Source organism: Trichosurus vulpecula, chromosome 2, assembly GCF_011100635.1.
Source record: "Trichosurus vulpecula isolate mTriVul1 chromosome 2, mTriVul1.pri, whole genome shotgun sequence".
Classification (NCBI taxonomy): Eukaryota; Metazoa; Chordata; class Mammalia; order Diprotodontia; family Phalangeridae; genus Trichosurus; species Trichosurus vulpecula.
This window is the reverse complement of record NC_050574.1, coordinates 19,438,712-19,459,602: the sequence shown is the minus strand read 5'-3', so window position 1 is coordinate 19,459,602 and position 20,891 is coordinate 19,438,712. Positions and strand designations below refer to the sequence as shown.

General features: G+C 41.0%; 1 protein-coding gene across 4 annotated transcripts in view; it reads right to left on the bottom strand.

Annotated features, from left to right (window-relative positions):
- The window catches only part of CLSTN1 (calsyntenin 1), an 87,024-nt gene that overhangs the window by 30,559 nt on the left and 35,574 nt on the right, over positions 1-20,891 (bottom strand). For all 4 annotated transcript variants that reach the window (XM_036743089.1, XM_036743091.1, XM_036743090.1 and 1 more), the window contains exon 2: positions 11,908-12,030. In XM_036743089.1, the coding sequence (XP_036598984.1) occupies positions 11,908-12,030 (123 nt within the window). The remainder of the gene's footprint in view (positions 1-11,907; positions 12,031-20,891) is intronic.

Sequence of the window (20,891 nt, the reverse complement as noted above, 5' to 3'; positions counted from 1 at the left end):
CAGGCTGTTCCCAGCCTTTAAATAGATATTCTATTGTCTATAGGAAATTAATATAAGGTTAAGTGACTTGTTCACGATGACAAGTCTAGTGGATAAGACTTTATTAACTGCTTACTATGTGTCAGGCATTATACTAAGAACCTAGGATACAAATACAAGGATGCAAAATTGTTCCTGCCCTCAAGAAGCATGTATTTAAATGAGGAAAGACAATACACAAAGACATATAGAAAATTGGAGGGGTACGGAGACAGTGGCATGGTGTGAGGGTGGCCAGGAAGTGATGTCACCTTGGTTCTGGGTGACCAGATGAAAGCTCATTAAATGCTAGCTATTATCTAAGCTTAGCATAGCAGGGCAAAGTCCAAGGCTCTGATGGAAGGGGGAACAAGATAGCGACCAGAGTTCAAGCAGCATAGTGGGGGAAATGTCAAAGGTAGGATTTGAACCTGAGTCTTGACTGGCTCCAAGTTCAGAACTTCTACTACAGTAACACAATCCTCTCAGTTACAGTTAAGAAAAGTAAGACAGAAGTCAAGTACTTTACTCCAGAACAGGAAGCTAGACAGAGGCAAAGCCAAGAAAAGAATCCAGGTACCATGATTTCAAGCCTCCTGTTCATCTCACTACACTCAACTGTCTTCATCTCAATTCAGTGTTAAGTGACAGCCTGAAAAACATACGGAATAAAGAAACATGAGATAATGTCCTTATCATTCCAACCAATTAAAACAATATTGTCAAGGTATCTCTGGCTCGTTAACAAGCAGATTTGGCATGGGAAGGGGCCAACTTCTAATCTCATGAAGTATCCACCCAATATGTAATGTGTAGGGTTAAGAAGGCATTTACCCCCACAACGAATGATGTTAGGATCATGGGACAGAACAAGAAGGGCCCTCAGAGGTACTCTAATCCAACTCTCCCATTTTACAGATGAGGAACCCGAGGCTGAAGAGTTTAAGTGATCTGCCCAAGATCAAACTGGTAGTAAAAGGCAGAGCTGATATTTAAACACAGCTAGTGAAGTTCAAATACCCCTGTGACCAGACTGAACATCTGCAAATATACCATACTATCCTGAAGAACACAATTTTAGAGCATACATACAACCAATAGCTGATGCATTCTAAGCAAGCCCTATCATCAAGCAATGAAAGCCCACAGTCACTGTCACTATGGAATTCGCTCTCCCTGGGAATGTCATCCCACTGAACAGAGTATCTTCACAGAGCTAATCAGTGATTTTAGACAGGGTGTGACTGAGCTTAATATTGTGCAGGGTTCAGCTGGGAGCCTCCTTGGAGTCTCTCCCTATAAACATCAAAGATTTCAGAGTCAAGAGTTTTTAGCACTGGGTGGCTCCCATTCACCTGAACTCAAAAGTCTTGATTCAGTGATGACTGTGAACCTCAGGCAAATGAAATGCCCTAGTAACCAGGTGTCACGGAAAGGCAAAATTTCCTTAATACTCACGCATTTTGTAACTACTTGCTCCCATGATAGTTATCCCAAAAGACAGTTTGTATTTCAAATCAAAAGATCCAAATTTTAGAAATTTTCCTATTTTATAGAACTTTGCAAAAACCATTCCATAGGATTATAAAAGAAATTAAGCATGAAACTACGAAAGCTGCCCTCATACGTAAGGTAGAACAGCAGACAAAGTACTGAGCCTGGAATCGGGAAGACCCAAGTTCAAACTTGTCCTGGGACTCTGAGTGACCCTGGGCAAGTCAATTCACCTCTGCCTGCCTCAGTTTCCTTGTCAGTAAAATGGGGATAACAGTAGCACCCCCTCCCAGGGCTGTTGTCAGGATCCAGTGAGAAAATCTTCATCAAGTGCTCTACAAAGCTTTACTACGCCACATAAATGCTGCACCTGCTTTAGTTTCCATTGTGCAGCTCTCAGACAGTTTTCATACAATTGAGTATTGAAAGAAATCTCAGGGTCTCTACCAGCAAAGACAATTCATAATTCTCTACCAAGTAAAGTTCTTCCTTAAAAAATTAAACAATACCCACTGACTCCAACATACAAAAATCAAGGTGTCAGTGATTTTAATATTGCCCACAACGTGGAAGCAAAATGTTGAAGGACGCACAGGGAATTGTCTGTCAGCTATAAACTAGTTTGGTTTTGTAAACAGCATTATCTCATTCTACATGGACAGGAATCCATGCTAGGAGGACGCTGAGAAGGCTAGTTCACTTCCATCATTTTATAGATGAAGAAACAGAGACCCAGAAATAATGGGATTTCCCCAAGATCCCAAAGCTAACAAACAGCATATTCTCCATGGGCCTCATTCTCCCAACTAGATCACAGCTATCACATTCTCCTTTTGCCATTTTTCACCCTTCACAGAGCACCCGGGGAGAAGAAGGGAGAGGACAAGCATTTATAGAGTGCCTACTATGTGCCAGGGACTGGGCTAAGTGCTCTACAAGTATTCTCTCAGTTTATAATGATAACAAGTAACATTGATAGAGCGCTTCCTTTGTGCCAGGCACTGGGCCAAGCATTTCACAATTAATTATTATCCCATGTGGTGGTGGGTGCTGCTACTATCCCCATTTTACAGATGAGGAAACTGAGGCAGAGGTGAACTGACTTGCCCAGGATCACTCAACTAGTACACATCTGAGGCTGCATTTGAACTCAGGCCCTTCTGCCTCTAAGCGCTATATGCTCTGAACCCCAGCTGCTGCCCTAGGGTTCTGCACACTGTGGGTCCCAAAACCTACCGGAGGGCTCTAAGTCAACTCTCACTTACGTGGCCAGGGTGGTCAGGCTGAGCTAGCACTGACAGATATTGACTCTTGACCAGAACTGTCCAAACCCACCCTCTGTCTGGTCAGTCAGTTCTACTGGCTCCCAAAACAAGAGGCTTCAGACAGCAGCAGTCTTTGTCTTCAACGCTTCCTCCTAGTTCTTCTGATTGGATTCAGGAGAAAGCCTCAGGGAGGTGGTTTTTCACACCGATAATCTCCCTTCTACCAATCCTGCTCCATGTTCCTCTGGCCCTCCCTCTACTCACCCTGCCACCTACTGCCAGAATGAGAGAAACAGGCCCCTGCTGCCTCCTGTCTGAGCTCTTCCCCACTCCTCTTCATCTATTTACCAAAAGAACATCAAGTGTAGACCATTCACTCCTCTGCTGCCCAGGGGTAACGCCTGTGCATTCAGTCCACCACAGTCCTGAGCAGGATTACAGTGTAACTGAGAAATATTTAACAAAATCAACGTGACTACAATAAGACACAGACTGTGTTAAGGTGTTTTTCTTTATTGATATATGACCCAAGCCATCCTTATACCTGGTGTAGTGGCCCCCATTTCCAGGTAAGTTTGACACCCCTGACCTTTCTAGTCCAGCTCCCCCCGCCCACTCCTTTACACACAAAAAGGCAGATCCATCAAGGTAAGTGACTGGCCCATGGTCACAGATGTAGTAAGGGGCAGGACTGGCATTAGAATTTGGGTCCAGGGGTTCCAAACTCAGCACCCCATCATGCTGCCTCCCTACCAAAGGTTCTTCATAATCTGACTCTAGCTCACCTCCTTCATTTCCCACTGTTTTCACAGGATCAACATTCTAGTCCAACTGAACGACAAGCAACTCGTTGAGTTTGTGCTCTCTGCCCTCTCCCACCTCTCGGCACTGACAGACACAGTGCCAGCCTCCAGGGAATACAATCCCCTGTCTCTGCACCTACTGGAACCTTTCCCTTCATTGCACACCAGCTCTTGGGTGTTACATATTCCCCCACCTCACTTCACCCATCCATCCCTCCTGGCTTTCCTCCTACATTCTTCTTCCCTTTCGTAGCTAAACTCCTGGGGAAACAAGAATCAGTGCCTGGGCTTTCTCTTCTTCCACCCTTTTTTCACCTCCAGCAGTGCAGCTCTTAACTTCATACATTAAGCTGAAACAGCATTCTCCATCACCACGATCAAAGTGCCAAATCTAAAGGCCTTTTTTCTGTGCTCACCCTTCTTTTGTGTCACGCTTCAGAGCTTGCAAAGGGCTTTAAAACTATTATCTCATCCTCAAAATGACTCAGGGAGGCAGGAGCTATTATTATTCCTGTTTTACACACAAGGAAACTGAGGCTCACGGTGGCCTTGCCCAGGCACCCATGGGTGCTAGTGTCATGTCTTGCTGACTCCAGATCAAATGCTCTAACCACAGCATTCCCCTCTTCTACCTGATTCCCTTCCTCGTACTCTGTGAGCCAGTACCCAGACCCTCTATCTGCGGCTTCCCTGGCTGTCCCCACTCCTGGCTTCCTTCAAGTCTTTCACAAGAAGTCTCTTCCAGTGCCCCCTCAACACCAGCAGGTATGGTGGTATGTACTTTATATGAACAAAGTTGTGGGCATGTTGTCTCCCCTATTAGAATGTGAACTCTCCAAGGGCAGGGAATTTTTGTTTAAGTCTTTCTTTATATTCCCAGAGCTCAGTACAGTGACTGACAAACAGTAGGCCCTTATTAAATACTTGCTGGACTTCACTTGTGACTAAAGGTCTGGTCCTTGACCCTCTCTTCTTCTTCTCCCTTGATACATGTCCCTTCAGAGGTCTGATTCTTTATCTCAGAGCTTCAATTTTCACCAAATCTACACCTCTGTTCTTCTCTATTTTCCACCACCTGTTCTGACGTCTCAAACTCAATGTGCCCAAGCTGAACTTAGTTCCTTTATCAAAGCCGTTTCCTTCCCTGACTTTCCTGCTTGTCACTAGTACTACTGTTCTCAGCAGACTCGACATTTTAGAGTTATCTTTGTGTATGAGGGAGAGAAAGGAAAGTAAAGTACAGATCAGTCTCCCATTCAACTTTAGAAACCTTCTATCTGCCCCATTCCATTTGTGATGTCATTGCTATGGGATTTCATCACCCGTGTCCCTGTGGGCAAATCACTTCATTTCCCTGGGCTTATATTTCCTCAACTACAAAATAAAGGGATTCAACCAGATGACAGCAAAGCCATGTTCCACCTCTAAGTTCAGGACTCTTAGAAGGATGGAGAGGAGCTACCCTTGGTGCTGACCTCAAACCAAACAAACAGACCATCTTTCACCATTTTTACCCCTTCTCCTTCCTCCTTGTTTCATGGAGCAATCTTGACAGGGCAGTAGCTCTGCTTCATGGTTTATCTGATATTGAGGGGGTGGAGGTGGTCATTCTCCCACAGCAAAGACCCTTTAATGGCTCACTGGTACTACAGGCAGCCATGTTTACCCACATGGCCTAAGAGAGGAGTTCCTAGACAATAGTGTTCCTGAAAACCACCTCCTCTCAAGCACACCATTAGGACTTCCCAGGCAGTGCTAGTTTTGCCAGTTACCTTATGGGTAACATCAAATTTGAAAAATGATCCAGACATCAGAAAAGAGGAATTTCCTGAGTACTGGAAGAGGATTCTTGGCAAGAGAAGAGGATTCTTCTTGAGCCTGCACCAGGAAGAGCAGCAACAAGTCATGACGTGGTGTGAAGGACGTGGATGACACATTCTATTCCATGAATAACTGTGATGGTGTATGTCCAGTGGGAAGGTTGGAAAGGATGCCTCTGTAGCAAGCCCAAATAGGTTTCCTGGACTGGGAAGTCCAAACCGTGGGGTAGAAAGATGAAAAGAGGATTTTTAAGACCCTATGGAAAAGTAAGACTCATAAAACAGCATTGTATTGCTTGACTACAGGGTACTATAAGTATTTCCACACTGTTGGTGGGATCCTGTGAGTCCTTCAAGTCTTCTGCATTTTTTGTAAGATGGAGAAAAGGCAATCCTGTACCTGAGAAATGTCTTTGTTACTTTAAGTGCTCATTTGCCCTCTCATGCAAAGACCTCAATGTGATCTATATTCAGTGATTTTCCCAAAGTGTGTGTGTGTGTGCGCGCACGCGCGCGCACGTGTGTAAAGTAACATGAGCTAAACAAAAAGCAATTTTTTGGCATCAGCCTCTAAGACATGATCTAGTCCATGTAAGCTCACAGTTTGGGACCTTGGCCATGAGTTATAAAGTCAACATTCAATTTAATAAGCATTTATTGACTTACTATGATAGCCAAATTGCAAACTGCATTTCATAGCTCTGCAGACATTCATTTGCACAAGGCTGACAACCTACCTTTTCAACTCTGCCTCAAAAATAAGCCCTCCACTCCAGTCCAGCTGGCTGCGCAATACACACTCGTGGACATCCCCATCTCTTCACGCTATTTCCCGCAAGCAGAAATTTGCTTTCCAACCTCGCAACACTACTCATCCTTCAAAATTCTGTACAAAAAATACCTCCTCTTCCACAGAGTCTTTCCTGACCAGCTCAGCTTTTATAATGCTACTTAACTTTTCCTACCTAGTAGTTTTCTCTTTCCAAATATCCTGATAGGCAAATGTCTTATATTCCTCTATACTGCCCTAAAACTATGTGTATGAATTATTGACATTGGGATTGGCCTTGGAAAATTTGAGGGACAGGGGAGAAAAGTCTGAATCACAGGTTTAACCATCACCTCCACATATGGGCTTCACAGACCCATATATCCAGCCCAAGTCTCCCCTCCAAGCTTCAGTCCTATAGACATCTTAAACTCATTACACTCCAAACTGAACTCATTACCTTTACTCATAAAATCTCCCTTCTCTTCTAAACTTCTCTACTTCTGTCAAAGGCACCACAATCCCAGTCTCCCAGGTCTGTAATCTTGGCATTATCCTCAACTTTTCAATAGCTGTCATCCCACATAGCCATCCAATCAATTTCCAAACTTGGCATTTTTACCATTACAACATCTCTCACATCTGACCCCTTCCCTCCACTCCTATGGCTACCATCTTGGTTTGGGCCTTCATCACCTCTCCCTGTGATGGCTGGAAGAGACTCCTAACTGGTCTCCCTGACTCCAGCCTCTCCCCACCTTCGATCTATCCTACACTGATGCAAAATGTCAGTTTCCTTAAGTGCAGACCTAACCAAGCCACTCCCCTCCTCAGACAACTCCAATGGGGCTTCCTACCGCTTCTAGAAAAAAATGAGATTCCTGTTTAGCTTTAAAAATGCCCAATGACCTGGCCACTAACAGAGCTTTCTAGTCATTAGACATTATTCCTCCTCCCAGACTGGCCACTCCCCCCACCGGCCCCAGGGCCTATGCACTGAGCATCCCAAATACCTAGAATGTACTCCTTCCTTACCTCTGCTTCATAGAATCCTTTTCTTCCTTCAAAAATAGCTCACCAATATCTTCTGCAGGAAGCCTTTCTTGATCCCCACAATCACTAGTACCCTCTCTCCCAAACTATCTTGTATTTAAATTTACCTGCTTTGTAGCTATTTTATCTCTTCACTTTATATTTATGCTGTACATATTTTATATGTACTTTCCATCTCCCCATTTAGAATGTAAGCATCTCAAATTCTTTGTACTCATGTCCCCAGAGTCTAGCACAGTGCCTGGCACATGGTAAGCTCTTGGTGTAGATGCTCCTTCCATCACTAATGCTCTTCAAGGTACAGTCTTCAAGGGTTGTTCAGGGGCACTGAGAAGTCTAGTGGCTTCCCTACAATCACATAGCAAATATCTAGCAGCCGCAGGATTGGAACCCAGGTTTTCCTGATTCAAGGACTGGCCCACAAAGCAAAATAACCTCTTGGCGTGGAAAACTATTCAATATTAGATCCTTCTCTTCAGTAAATGTTGCTAACAAAGTCAACACCCAGGTTACATCTTTGGGGAGCACCTCACGTCTCCAGAGAGGTTTATGGACATAAGCTAACCCCTACATCACACACCCTTCTGTGGTAGACTGAAAATCTCTGGTGAGTGTCAATGGCATCATCAGTCACCTTTTGGTACCTATGACTTACACAAATCAAAAAGAAAAATAAAGATTACACAGAGAAGGAAAACACATAGAGATTAAGCAGTTTCTAATTTATTTCATCTGATTCTAATAAAGTTTCCTACATTTGTGCCTATATTTTACAACATAAACCATTAACTGATTCTGCAAAATTTTCAAATCCTCAGGCTGGGATGTAAAAGGAAAAGAATGGCAGACCCTGACTACTTCCTAATAGCCAAAAGAGAAAAAGCTCTTTAATCAACTCACAAAGATGTTTATACTGATTTCCAAGTCTGATTTAAGCTATATGGGTCAGAGAATTCACACAATTTAAAGATCACTAACAATGCTCGTGCCTTAGCCTTAGGATCTACAAGTCATTTTAATTTTTTGCTTCTTTGCCCATAAATACTAGTGTTTTTGACAATAGTTTTGAGTATCATCAAAACTTAAAAATCCTAGTTACTTTTTTAAGAACAATTTTGTATTTTCTTCTGTTTTGAATATCACTTATATTTCCCAAAGTATCTTTCTCCCTTTATGAGCCATTCCTTACAACGAAGCATAAAATAGCTTACTATATTGATGTGATTTCTCTGTAATAAAAACAGTAGCTGGACAGGAAGCCAGGAGCCAAAAGAATATAGTGTGTTAACTAAATTTACAACACTGGCAGCCCTGGACAAATTAATACCTGCAAGTTAGCTACAACAAAGTACAATCTGCTATTTGGCAGTAAAATAAATCAGAAGAGCGCTACATCCCCTCATCTGACTACTCTCTGTTTGGCAGAGCACAAACACACTCCAAGTAACCAAGCAGTCATGAAAGGACAGCTATTTAATACAGCTATCAATCTACCCTCCACATCTAGTTTATATTTTAACTCGTTATTTTTTTAAAAAAATAAAGAAGTTGTGGTGATTGAGATCTACAAGAGTTTGTTAAAAACCTGTACTTCTAATTTAGGCCAGAGAAGGAGAATGTGCATCCTCAGCCAATAGAAGTTTCTAACAAAGTGGAATAAGGTAACAGACTCTAAAAGCTCTTTGTTACCATGACCAAATTTTAACCAACATCCTACTAAGCTTCTCACACTTAACCGCTTACAGCAACTAATGCTGCTGGACAATTGACATTGTTCTTTCCTTCTAGGAAACTAGAAAAAGGAGGTGGCACGGTGAGAGAAAACAGTTTATTTGTTACAAAGAGTCTGTTGTATTCTACTTATAAACGGATAAATAAGGTTCGTTTCTCTTGGTTATGTCCGAAGAAATGTATCAGATGGTTTGGCCATTATATGTGCTCAATGCTCAAGATAAGCATTTAATTCATGAAAAATTAAAAAAAATGGTGGCTGGGCTACTAGTCATGTTATAACAAACTATATCCACAATAAAACATTTTTACTTTTTTATGAAACTTTTCCATTGATTCATTTTTGCCTTTTTATCTCCAATCACTAACACGATATTTGGCAAATATTAAGTACCTGTTGAAATAAATCCTTGGTGATGGTGTTATCAACCATACTACTGAAAGGGATAAACTCTTACACCTAATACTAATTAGACACAATGCCCCAAATCAGGCTGTGGCTCCTCCCTTGCCGCACCTAGACAACAACCTATTTAAATAACTCCTTGAAGACAATGCTGCCCTTAACACCAAGCAATTGCTTTTCAGTGCAGCAGGTGCTGTCCAATTGCTGCTCTGGTAAATAGGGACTTTTTCCTCCTTGCTACTGAAATCAAAAATTCCATTCTGTATTTTTCATTTCAGCCAAGTGACAGGACAGCCTTAAATCAACAAAATTTTACAAGTAACATTCTGGGTATCAAGTTAATTTTGGGGGACACAAACCTCAAATACTATTACAACCAGGCAACAAATTTAATTAGGTAAGGAAAAAAGGGTATTGTTTCATTAAGGAAAATGTGTTTCTCAAACCATCCCACCCATCACTCCTCTCCACCCCCAAATAAAACCAAAATGATTATAAACACCATTTTTCTCAAAGTATGATCTGATATTTTGACTAAGCCATTTTCAAAATGGCTACTTAGGAAACAGTCCCTGGTTGCCCTTAATTTACTCGTGGAAAAATGATGTATTTCTTACTGTGTGTATATTATAGTAAAATAGAAGAGATGGGAAAAGATGGTGCATTCTGGAACAAAGTCACTGGAATGAACTGGGTCTTTTTATTACAATTTTTTTTAAACTGGGAAAATAAGTGACGTGGTATGTCAATCAGGAAAGCTTCTTAACTCAGCTTTATTTTTAATTATACTGCAAGTAATAAAGGCATATGATTATGTGTCTGGGAAGAAAATTTTAAAATCTTTTAGCTTTCCAATCGATCACTAATTTAGAACTGAAAAGGATCTTATAGACCATCTAATCCACTGAGGCTCAAAAGGGATAAAATAATCTGCCTGTTATGAGCCAAGGAATAAAGAACTCAACTGGCGTGTTAATCTTGCTTGTCCTCCGGCTCCAGGGGCCAACATTCTTTCCTCCCTTCCCATGGGGTCAGTAGGGTTCTAGAAACAATGAGGGGAAGGGGAAGGGCTTGGTGTCACTAATTTATTCCCCATATGGTAGCTATCAACAAGGAGCTCCTGAGGTTTCTGGTAGTCATTCATTTCTAACCAGCATTATACACTCGATGTCAGCTACATCTCTATGCATCTAATAAAGGCAAGCAGCACCTGTATTACGATAATTTAGTGAACACTAAACACATAGGGACTTTACTGAAAAATATGCCACAGAGACATGCACACAATAACACTTAGTCTAAATGTTTAATGTGCACAGAGGGAATGAATATGGCATGCTAAAAATAATTTTAAATTTAGAGAAGATCTGTAAACAATTTTCTTAGAGCAATTTCATAAAACTGATATATATATATATTTACAGAGCGACATAAGAATATTTCCTCTTTTGTGCATCTAATTCAATTATTTTTTTCACTCTCCGTACCCAACCAGCCCCACCTCACCACCCACCCCTCCAGCAAAAAATTATGAAGATCTGACTGACTTCACCACTGATTCTAAACAGCCCAAGTACTTTTTTGAAAACGTGATTTGGCATATTAGCCAAACAACTGATTATTGGAAAGTTAACGTATACCATTTTATACTAAAGACCAACAGAAATAATAAATTATCTACAGTGAGTTTTAAAATAAGAATTTTTGCATTTGAAAAAAATTGTCTGAAAGACTGGTAACAAATATTTTTGGAAAAAAATTTGTCAAATACAAAAATCTGATGCAAATGAATATAATTAACCACTGTATTATTCCATCTGTTCAGAGAAAGTAAAAAGTCTGTTTCTCCATTCCTTTCCAAATAAGTAAACAGAATGGAAACAGACTTAGTTTTAGAACTTCTAAATCTTGGTGAGAGTATATGCTAAAAAAAATCCCCAGAACAGCTACAGAGAATTTATTGTCTCCACAAAGTCACTACATGAAGAAATCAAAGTTAATAAGGAATGGGGCAGCTTAAAATCCGGCCCTGGAGTCAGGAGAACCTAAGTTCAAATCTGGCCACAGACACTTGACACACTTATTAGCTGTGTGACCTTGGGTAAGTCACTTAACCCCAATTGCCCTGCCTCCCCCCACTGCAAAGTTAGTTAGGAGGAAAACAGAAAACCTAAGATAAAAATGATGATGCTATGAACGAAATGTTTAATTTGCTCAAAGATTTTTCCCCCAGCTATCTGAACTCTGGGTAGTTTGAAAAAAAATCATCCATGGTAATCGTTAAATGTTACTGTCTACACGTGGGCACATCCAGAACAGGAATGCACTGAGATAGAAAATCCATCATAAAGAACAGCCTGATGCTCAGATAACTGCTAAACTGAACAACAACAAAAAATCTGGCACCTAAAGCCAGAGGCCAAAATTGCTGGCAAAATATTTTCAGAAAAGGTCCCAATACACGTGATAATCCTACAAAACACAGGTCACACAAATTGTCTCCTACCCAATTCTGATCTTCAGAACAAAACAGAAGTCACTCTGGTACCTGCAAAGCGCAGAGGGGCATCTTTGTCCAGGGCAATCAAAGGAGGATCCAAGAGGACTGTGTTGTCATTTTCTGTGACTATACCGTGATATGTAGTTTCGATCCATGGCTTGTGCTTGTTAACTGTTAAAAAAAAAAAGAAAGGAAGGAAGAAAGAAAGAGAGAGAGAAAGAAAGAAAGGGAAAGACAGGGAAGAATTACAAGGTTAAAAATATTATTTTATCCTCTGGAGAATGAGAAATACATTTTAAGACAGAGCCAATGTGCTGAATTGTTTTTGCTTATTTCTTGTATGAGGGGGCTTCTAATTTTTATAGATCAAAGATATTATTTTAAAATAAAGTACACAAAAGAAGACAAAAACTCACAAGCAAACCCAAACAGAGCCATTTCATAACTACAATACACCTAAAAAAACAAAGCTGTATATGACAGAAGCTCATGGTGCATATTAAAATAGTTAACTGTTCAGTTCCTAAAATTAATTAACCTCACAACTATTTAATATAAAATGCTTCCATTTATATGACTAAAAGGACACCATCCGCATTTTAATAACATTTACCTGTGGGACCTGTCTATTTGCTGTAAAAATCATCACCCAAGAGATGACCAAATTCTGAACTAGGAAATTTAGGACCTGGTTATTTCACAAGGTAAGGAAGAACAAGAAGCAATTAACTAGGTGACAGTGCTGTGCAGTAGCTAGGGTATGAGACCTGGAGTCAGGAAGGCCTGGGTTCAAATCTCATGCCTGGCATATAGCTGCTAGCTGTGTGACCTGGAGAAAATTACTTAAGGAAACTTGAGACTTGCAGAGGTTAGCTGTAAAATTGAGGACACTGGACTAGATCAGGGATTCTTCAACTTTGTTATATCCTGGACTCTTAAACAGTCTGGTGAAGCATACTGACCCCTTCTCGGGACAATGTCTTTAAATACATAAAATAAAATACATTGGATTACAAAGGAAAACAATTATGTTGAAATACAGTTATCCAAATATTTTTAAAACAAGTTCATAGGTCCCAGGATAAGAAGCCATGGACTATATATGGTCTCTAAGGCTCCTTTTTAGCTTTAAATCTATGATCCTGAGAATTCTGAAACCTAAAATAAAAATCTCACCTTTTCAGACCAATTATTTTTAACCTAACAAAATAAAAATATTTGTTTCTATCAATGGCAATAGCTGAACATCCATTGGGCACTACAGACAAAATGGAAGGAAGAAATAGTTGTATCATGCAAAATTAAAGTAAGAGACTCCTGAATACAAAACAAGAAATGTACTGTATGTCAAAATATGGAAGGGATCAGACCCCAGTTTTCACTGGTCAAGGGAACTGCCAGGTGAGAAAACTCACACAACCAATATGAGAGCTGCCTAAAGCAGAGGCAGGTGTCAAACAGGTGGCCCCTATCAGAGCATACCCCAAGCAGATTAAATGCAACAGAGGAAAAAGTATTTTTTAACAAAACAAAAATATAATGAAACACACATAATCAGAATCTGTGGTTTTGTGACTGCCAAGAAGGACTCTTAATGATTCTATTTGGGTTCAACACCATTGGGTCCTAAAAAACTGAGAGAGAAAAGAAGGGACTCCCTTGTATGGGCCCCCCTGTATGGGTCCAAGGCCAGGACTGAGGCTAGATCTCTATCCATCATGCAACACTGCCTTAAATCTTAGGAAATACTAAGATCTCCAATTCCCAGGCTCTGTGGTTGGCATTTTTGTTGTAAAGACATTGTCCCAGACACATGCCAGCCACATTCCTCATGATGAACTCTAGCCTTTGCTTTGTATTGGTCTTGTTTACCCCTAGATCATCTCGTCCCCCCTTTATTCAATACCTCCATTTCCTTCCCTTCCCCCCAAATGGTTCTGTACAATTCAACAAACTTTACTAAGTACACTGTGGGAGTTAGAGTTGACACAGGAAAATCCTCACCTTTATAAAGCTTCTATTAATTTATAACTATTACATATATTCAAATAACTGTAATACAAAATGAACATGATAAAGCCATAAACACAAAGGATCCTTTCTGAATGGAATGATCAGGGAGCTTCACAGAGGAAATGACATTTGGATTTCAACAGTCCAAACCTGGGTATGGAAGCAAGAGAAGGGGCACTATGAGCTAAGGCGAGGTAGTAAAGTTCAGGGTCTCTGTGGAAAGTGCAATACAGGTTTTCTAGGAAATGGAGAAAAGAATCCTGTAAGGAAAGGCTGCAAAGATATTACCCAGAAACAGGTTGTAGAAGGTCTTGAATGTTCTTCAGTGCCAGCCTACACAGCTTGGACTTGACTGTCTACGTGTCAGGGGACCATAAAGTGGTATGTGCAAAGAAATAACACAAACAGATGAAGGTTAAGCCTGGCAAGAGCATAAAGGAAGGATGGGAGCCACTAGAAGCCAGGACACCTGCTAGGAGGAAATGAGAACCAGGCTGAGGGTGGCAGCTATGGGAAGAGAAAGAAAGGACAAATGAAAGACAGGCTGAAGAGGTAACACCCAACATAACAAAATGATTAAGGGAGAGGGGGAGATGAAGCCCAGTGAATGGGGGTCCCCTAAGAGAACAGGGAAATCAGAAAGCCTGGACTTTGAGGGAAAGGCCCAGGTCCAATTTGGGAAGTACTGAGCTGGAGCTACAACCAAGATGCAACTGAAATGTGCAGAATGCCCACACTGAGGTGGGTCAGAGGACTGGAGGGAGGGCCATTCTGATGACTGTTCACCCCTTTGATGCTCACTGGTCCACTGAGAGCTCCGAGTCACACCTTGGCTTCATACACACCACAGCATGCCAACCAATTTCTGGCCCAGGACGCTCAAAAATCCAGGTCAACAAACATTTATTAAACTCCTATTATGCCCAAGGTACTGTGCTAGGATCTAGCAAAAAAACAACCTGACTCCAGAAGCTTATGGTCTATGAACATATAATGGGAGCACATAGAATCACAGGATTTCAGAGCTGAAGGAACATCAGAGGCCAACCTGGGCGATCAAGACATCTTCTCCAACAGCCTGCTTCCCTTAAACAACCCAGACCTTTTGGTTAGAAATAGATGAAGATGATACAGATATAGACATAGATACAGATCTACATACTAATTAGGTGTTCAACATGGCAATTAAGCGATGGGAAATCTGAATAGTTACTGAGAAGGTATTCAGGAATACCTTGAAACTACTGGATCTACAAAAACTCTTCTTAAAAAAGCTAACTCCAATAACACCCCTAAAGAGACTATATCACAAAAAATGAAGTTAAATCCATTAAATGACTAGGAAAAATAGGATTGTAGAATCTTAAGCCCTTCACAAAAGCAAGCTAAACCGAAGTGGGATGACACCTTCCACAAGCAGGGTGTTCTCTCACAAATTACAAACATAAGGCTGGTGTGCATCATTCTGTTCCTGACAATGTCCATGTCCTCCAGTAGGTGGAGGGCGCTGTGAACCCAGCAATGCAGTTCCTACCTTGACCGTGGCAGACCAAGGCATCTACTATGCCCCTTGGGCCTGGGGGATTTTTGTCAATGCTCTCCTCTAAATCCTCCACTGACCATGCTATCAATCTCTGAACACTGGGCAGATACCAGAGACATGTAGCCTTGGATAGCCTTCACTCTAATGACATGAGCAGCCCTTCTTTTTCTGGTCATAGAAGTCTGACATATATCCTTTACAGTCTCCTATCAACACCCTAAGAGCCCTCCAGGTAACCCTCAACTATATATTCCTTCCTTCGTAGTAAAAAAAATCCTTCGAGAACATAGCAATAAAAACATCATCACCAATAAGCAAAGACAAACACTAAGGTGATTCACTAGAGTTTTAATTTGAAGTCCAGCCAAATCACCGATCTGCAGCTCCATTCCCTTAAGATGTTTCCAATAAATAAGACTATGAGCTCTGTTGTTCAGTCATTTCAGTTTGTGTCCAACTCTCTGTGACCCCATTTCATGTTTTCTTAGCTGAGATATTGGAATAAAGGTTTGCCACTTCTTGTTCCAGCTCATTTTACAGATGAGGAAACTGAGGCAAAGAGTTAAATGACTTGCCCAGGGTCACTCAGCTAGTAAGTGTCTGAGACCAGATTTGAACTCAGGAAGAGAAGTCTTCCTAACTTGAGGCTCAGCGCTCTATCCACCGTACTGCCTAGCTGCCCAATGAGCACAGTTTCACCAAAATAAAGAAAAAACTACCAGAAATTTCTTTCATGTAAAAAAAAATTAATGTCTTTATTTTCAAAGATTTTTAACCATTTTTAAAAGGCAATTTTGCCCAACCACGCTTCATTTACACAAGTGGGAAACAGAATGATCATAATCATAATTTAAAAAGTAGTCTGAAAAGCATTTTCTAATCTGGACCTCCCAACAACATTGAAAGGTAAATGCTATCACTGTCCCCATTTTACAGATAAGGAAATTAAGGCTGACCTGCCCAAGGTCACTCATCTACTATGTGCTGTGCTAAGAGAATTCTTCTGGCCTGGTTCTATTGCCGCCATTTCCTTGAGAGATGCAAGGGCACATCACTAGCCAGAGCATACAGAACTTAGTGGAGACATCCACACTTAGCTCACATTTAACTGAGTAGTGACAGCAAAATTTCTAGCTCAGCTTTATTACCTCTCTTTATTTAAGATGAGCATGTTAAGTGACTAGGTATAGCTCCGAAATTAATAGTCTGCAAATTCCAATTATAGCCTTAGTGTTGAGTGACCAGCTTATCATTTTTCCTCATTTAGATCTTCCCCTTCTGCTCCCTTCTTTAATGTATGAAGCTGGACCTTCCTCTTCTGCCTGCTCTAAAATTCTATTCTGTCCTGATGTAACTAAAACCTACATTAAAGTGCTAAAACGGAGGCTCGGGGTCCAGTGGCTTTTGTGCACTGGGGCTCTATGCTCAGAATATAATAAACCAGTTATTAAAATGTTTCTTTATGTTGAGAAGTATGATTGGCAGCAGCACCTATCAATAAATTTTGGATAATTTTTATGTCAGTGCCCAAGGCAGGATTCAAACTCAGGTCAAGAACTCTGTCCACTATGCCAGGCGACCTCTCACAGATGTGCCAAAAGTAAGGAAAACTAATGTGAGTGTTCCACGTTAGCAGAAAGTGAAATTAAAAAAAAAATTTAACTAGTTCTAAGATTAAAAGCAAAATGTTTCTTAGTTAAATCAAAGATTATTCAAACTCAGTTGATAAGAACTGACACTGAGATATTACTCAGAGGGCAATGGAGAAGGATGTGAAGGCATGAGGAAGGAATTACAGGGAAGAGTTAGGATAAAAGAAATTCTTAAATGGAAGAAGAGGGGAGGAGGGGTAACATAAGACAGGAGTGGGGAACCTGTGGCCCTTGAGGTCTTCAAGTGTGGTTCTTTGACTGAATCCAAACTTCTACAGAACAAATCCCCTTAATAAAAGCATCTGTTCTGTAAAACTTGGACTTAGTCAAAAGGCCACACCCAAGGACCTTTTGGCCACATGTGGCCTCGATGCTGCAGGTTCCCCACCCCAAGGCTGTAGGTTTTCTACCCCTGATCTAAAGTGTAAAAGAAATAAATAAAATTCACAAATAGACTTGTTAATTCAAAATGTCCTTTTATTTCCAAATATTTTCAATTATTAGCACAACTGTATCCCAACTGAACCCTAAACTGGCAGTAGATTAAAGGGATTTAGACAATTCTAAAGAAAGCATGAACTTTTCAATATTTAATGAGTGATATTAATATTTCATCATTCTATTTGCATTATAAAACTTCTACAGACATTCTGGGACTGGCATTTCTGCCGTACACGGCAAACAGAAATAAACCTAGATGACTGGCTGTAATTCTGGTGAAGATTTACAAAACTACAGAAGGGGCTTTCTGACTAAGATGTCTGCCTAAAAGGAAGCAGGCTGTTTTCCCGGCCTTTCCCTGTTTGCCACACCAGCAAAACCTTGAAGTTTGTACTGTAACAAATGACCAAGAAATTCAAAGCAAGACTAGAACAAATGACATCTTCCACCCCAGCACTGCACAGAATGTCATGCAGAAGACCACAGGCAATACAAAAGAAGGAGCTGTCCAAGGCCAGTGCTGGCATGACCAGAGAAGGTAGTCTGCCAAAAGCCGACAGCTCCCCTGAGAGAGCCCCAGAGCAGTCTGGGATCTTGAAAGCATCAGGGAGCCGTAATGGTAGGACAGCTTAGAACAGCCCAGGCCCAAGGGCTCTGGTGTTCCTATATACGTCCCAGAAAGGATGCTGATGATCCAGTACCCCCAACCTCTAACATCCAGAGGACAAAGGGCTGCACTTGAGGACCTAGAGGGCCACATGTGGCCTCAAAGCTGCATGTTCCCCACCCCTGTCTATGGTTATGTTACCTAGAAAACAACTGAGTGAATTAACACTGAAATCCCTCCATAGGTTTTAAAAATTCTGAACTTAACACCCCTCCAAAAAAGCATTTTCTTATTCAGAGCAAAGTACAAAAAGAGGATTCTATATGAAATCATGAATCTCTGTTTCATACTGGTTGATGAAAATATATAATTCTACAGGTCAGTAATCTGTGCTTCCCTCTGATTTTTTTTGTTCTCTTCTGCGCATTTAAAAAAAAATGTCAAAATGGCCTTCTCCTCTTTTGCATCACTATTGCTAACTCCATCTCCTCCTTAACTTTCTCTCTCCCGATATTAACCAAGAGAAAAGAGGGAAAGTAAAAAGCCCTTGTAACAAATAAGCTTTCAAACCAAACCGATCCAAACAGTGGCCACGTCCTGTCTCAGCCAGTGCCTTGTGTGTCCCTCACCTCTCCCTAAAGGTGGGTACCAGGCTTCCTCATGGAGCCCCCTCTGAGATGGCCATAGGCTACTGCTTTGATCAGACTTCTTAAACCTTTCCAAGTTGCTTTTCTTTACAATACTGTTGCACTTGTACAACATGCTTTCTTGGTTCTGTTCGCTTCACTATGCATCAATTCAGTACACCCAGAAGTCTCTTTCAACATTTCTTACAGTACAGTTAACATGCCATTACATTCATATACTACAGTTCGTTCAGTCATTCCTCAGATGTTTTAAGAGGCAGTCTATGGCACCCCTTTAGATTCTCTTTCTAGTTCCTCTCCCTCCCTGTACCCCCTTCCCCGAACCTTAGGACACTTACTTAGGATGCTTAGTATTAGAAAGCATGTTTTTTGTGCTGTTTTTCCCTCCCTGGCATTCTCCTCCCTCTTAACCTACCTCTCCCCTCTTCTACTTGTTTTCCTGTTGAGTTTGAAGTATTTCTATCCCACACTGTGTGTTCAACCTTCCTTTGTCTGCTTCAGATAATAGGGATCATCTGAAGCCTGTTCCCCGACCCCCTTCTTTCACAGAGGCTGATGCACAGCTATGCTTCACTTATACCCAATTCATGCACGAGTCAAGACATGACCCCTGTGATATCTTTGGGCCTCTTCGAGAATGACAGACAAACAGCAACATTCTTTACACACACCCAATTATGAGAAATAGCAAATTCCACCCCCTTCTTCCTTTCTATAGTAGTATTCCTCCTTGTGCTGTCCCTTCTTAAGAGCTTCAGAATAAAACCAATCCAACCCCAGAACCTCTGCTCTCCTTTTCCACTTCCTCACTGTCATTTAAAGACATTCAGGTTTTGAAGGGACACTGTTCCTTCTCTCTCATTAGAATGTTAGCACTAGGTCATGCAGAGATCTCCTTCCAATTGCTCAAATAGCTTTCCCTTTTTAGGTTTCTCTGGTCTTTTGTTTGTATTTCAAAGTTCCCACTCAGCACCGGCCTTTTGATTAGGAATAATTGAAAGTGCTCTATTCCATCATCAATCCATTTTCCCATGTACAGTTATCCTGAGCTTTGCAGGTTTAGTTTTTCTTGATTGTAAGTCTCTCTTTTTTGCCTTTTGGAATACTGTTTTTTATGATCTCTGGTTTTTAGCAGAAGCTGACAGGTCTTGTGTGATTCTAACTGTGGTTCCTTTGTGCTTTAGCTGTTTTCTGGATATCTCTGACTGTTTCCCTTTGAAGAGGAACTCTGAATTTTGGCTGAGACATTCGCTGGACTTTTCCTTCTGGAATTTCTTTCAGGAGATGATCAGTGTATTCTCTTTTTTACTCTGTTCTCTGGTACTATTAGATATGAACTGTTTTCATTTATGATTTCTTGAATCATAGTGCCCAGGCCATTTTTAGGAAAACTTGGTTTCTAAAGAGTCCAGTGATTTTAAAATTCTCTCTCCTTGCCCAACATATTTTCCAGGTCAATTATTTTTATGTCATATTATCTTACGTTTTCTCCTATATTTTTCACTCTTTGGATTTAGTTTTAATATTTCTTGCTGTCTCGTAGAGTCATTGATTTTTGTTTGGTCTGCTAGTTTTTAGGCAGCTCGTGCTTAAGTGAGGTTGAGGTTGACCATCTTCTTTTCTAAACTTATTCTCCTTCCAGTTCTTTTTCTTTTTCCTTGAACACTCCCAAATTCACCTCCGAACAACTATAAAATAATGCCTCAAGATGAATTCTAGAGCAGCAGAACCAACAATAAAGATAGGGTAAAACAAGATAACTTAGAATGTTGGCAGGAAAGATCTGTCTCATTGAGGTAAAAGGGGAGCAGAGCCCTGTGCAGGCAGCATTCAGGCAAGCCAGCTAGTAGGCCGCACCCCAGTAAGCCACTGGAAGGTTCTGATTCCCCACATAAGTCAGAGACAAGGTCCAGCTGCCCCAGCACGGCAGGCCAGCTGCCAGACCACAAACCCTGATATAAGAAACTTGGGACAATGCCCCAAAATGAGTAAAAAAAAAAGAGCCTGACCATAGAAAATTACTCTGGTGACAAGGAAGATCAAAACAAACTCAGAAGAGGATAACAATGTCAAAACATATTCAAAGCCTCAAAGAAAAATGTGAATTGGTCTCAGGCCCAAAAAGAACC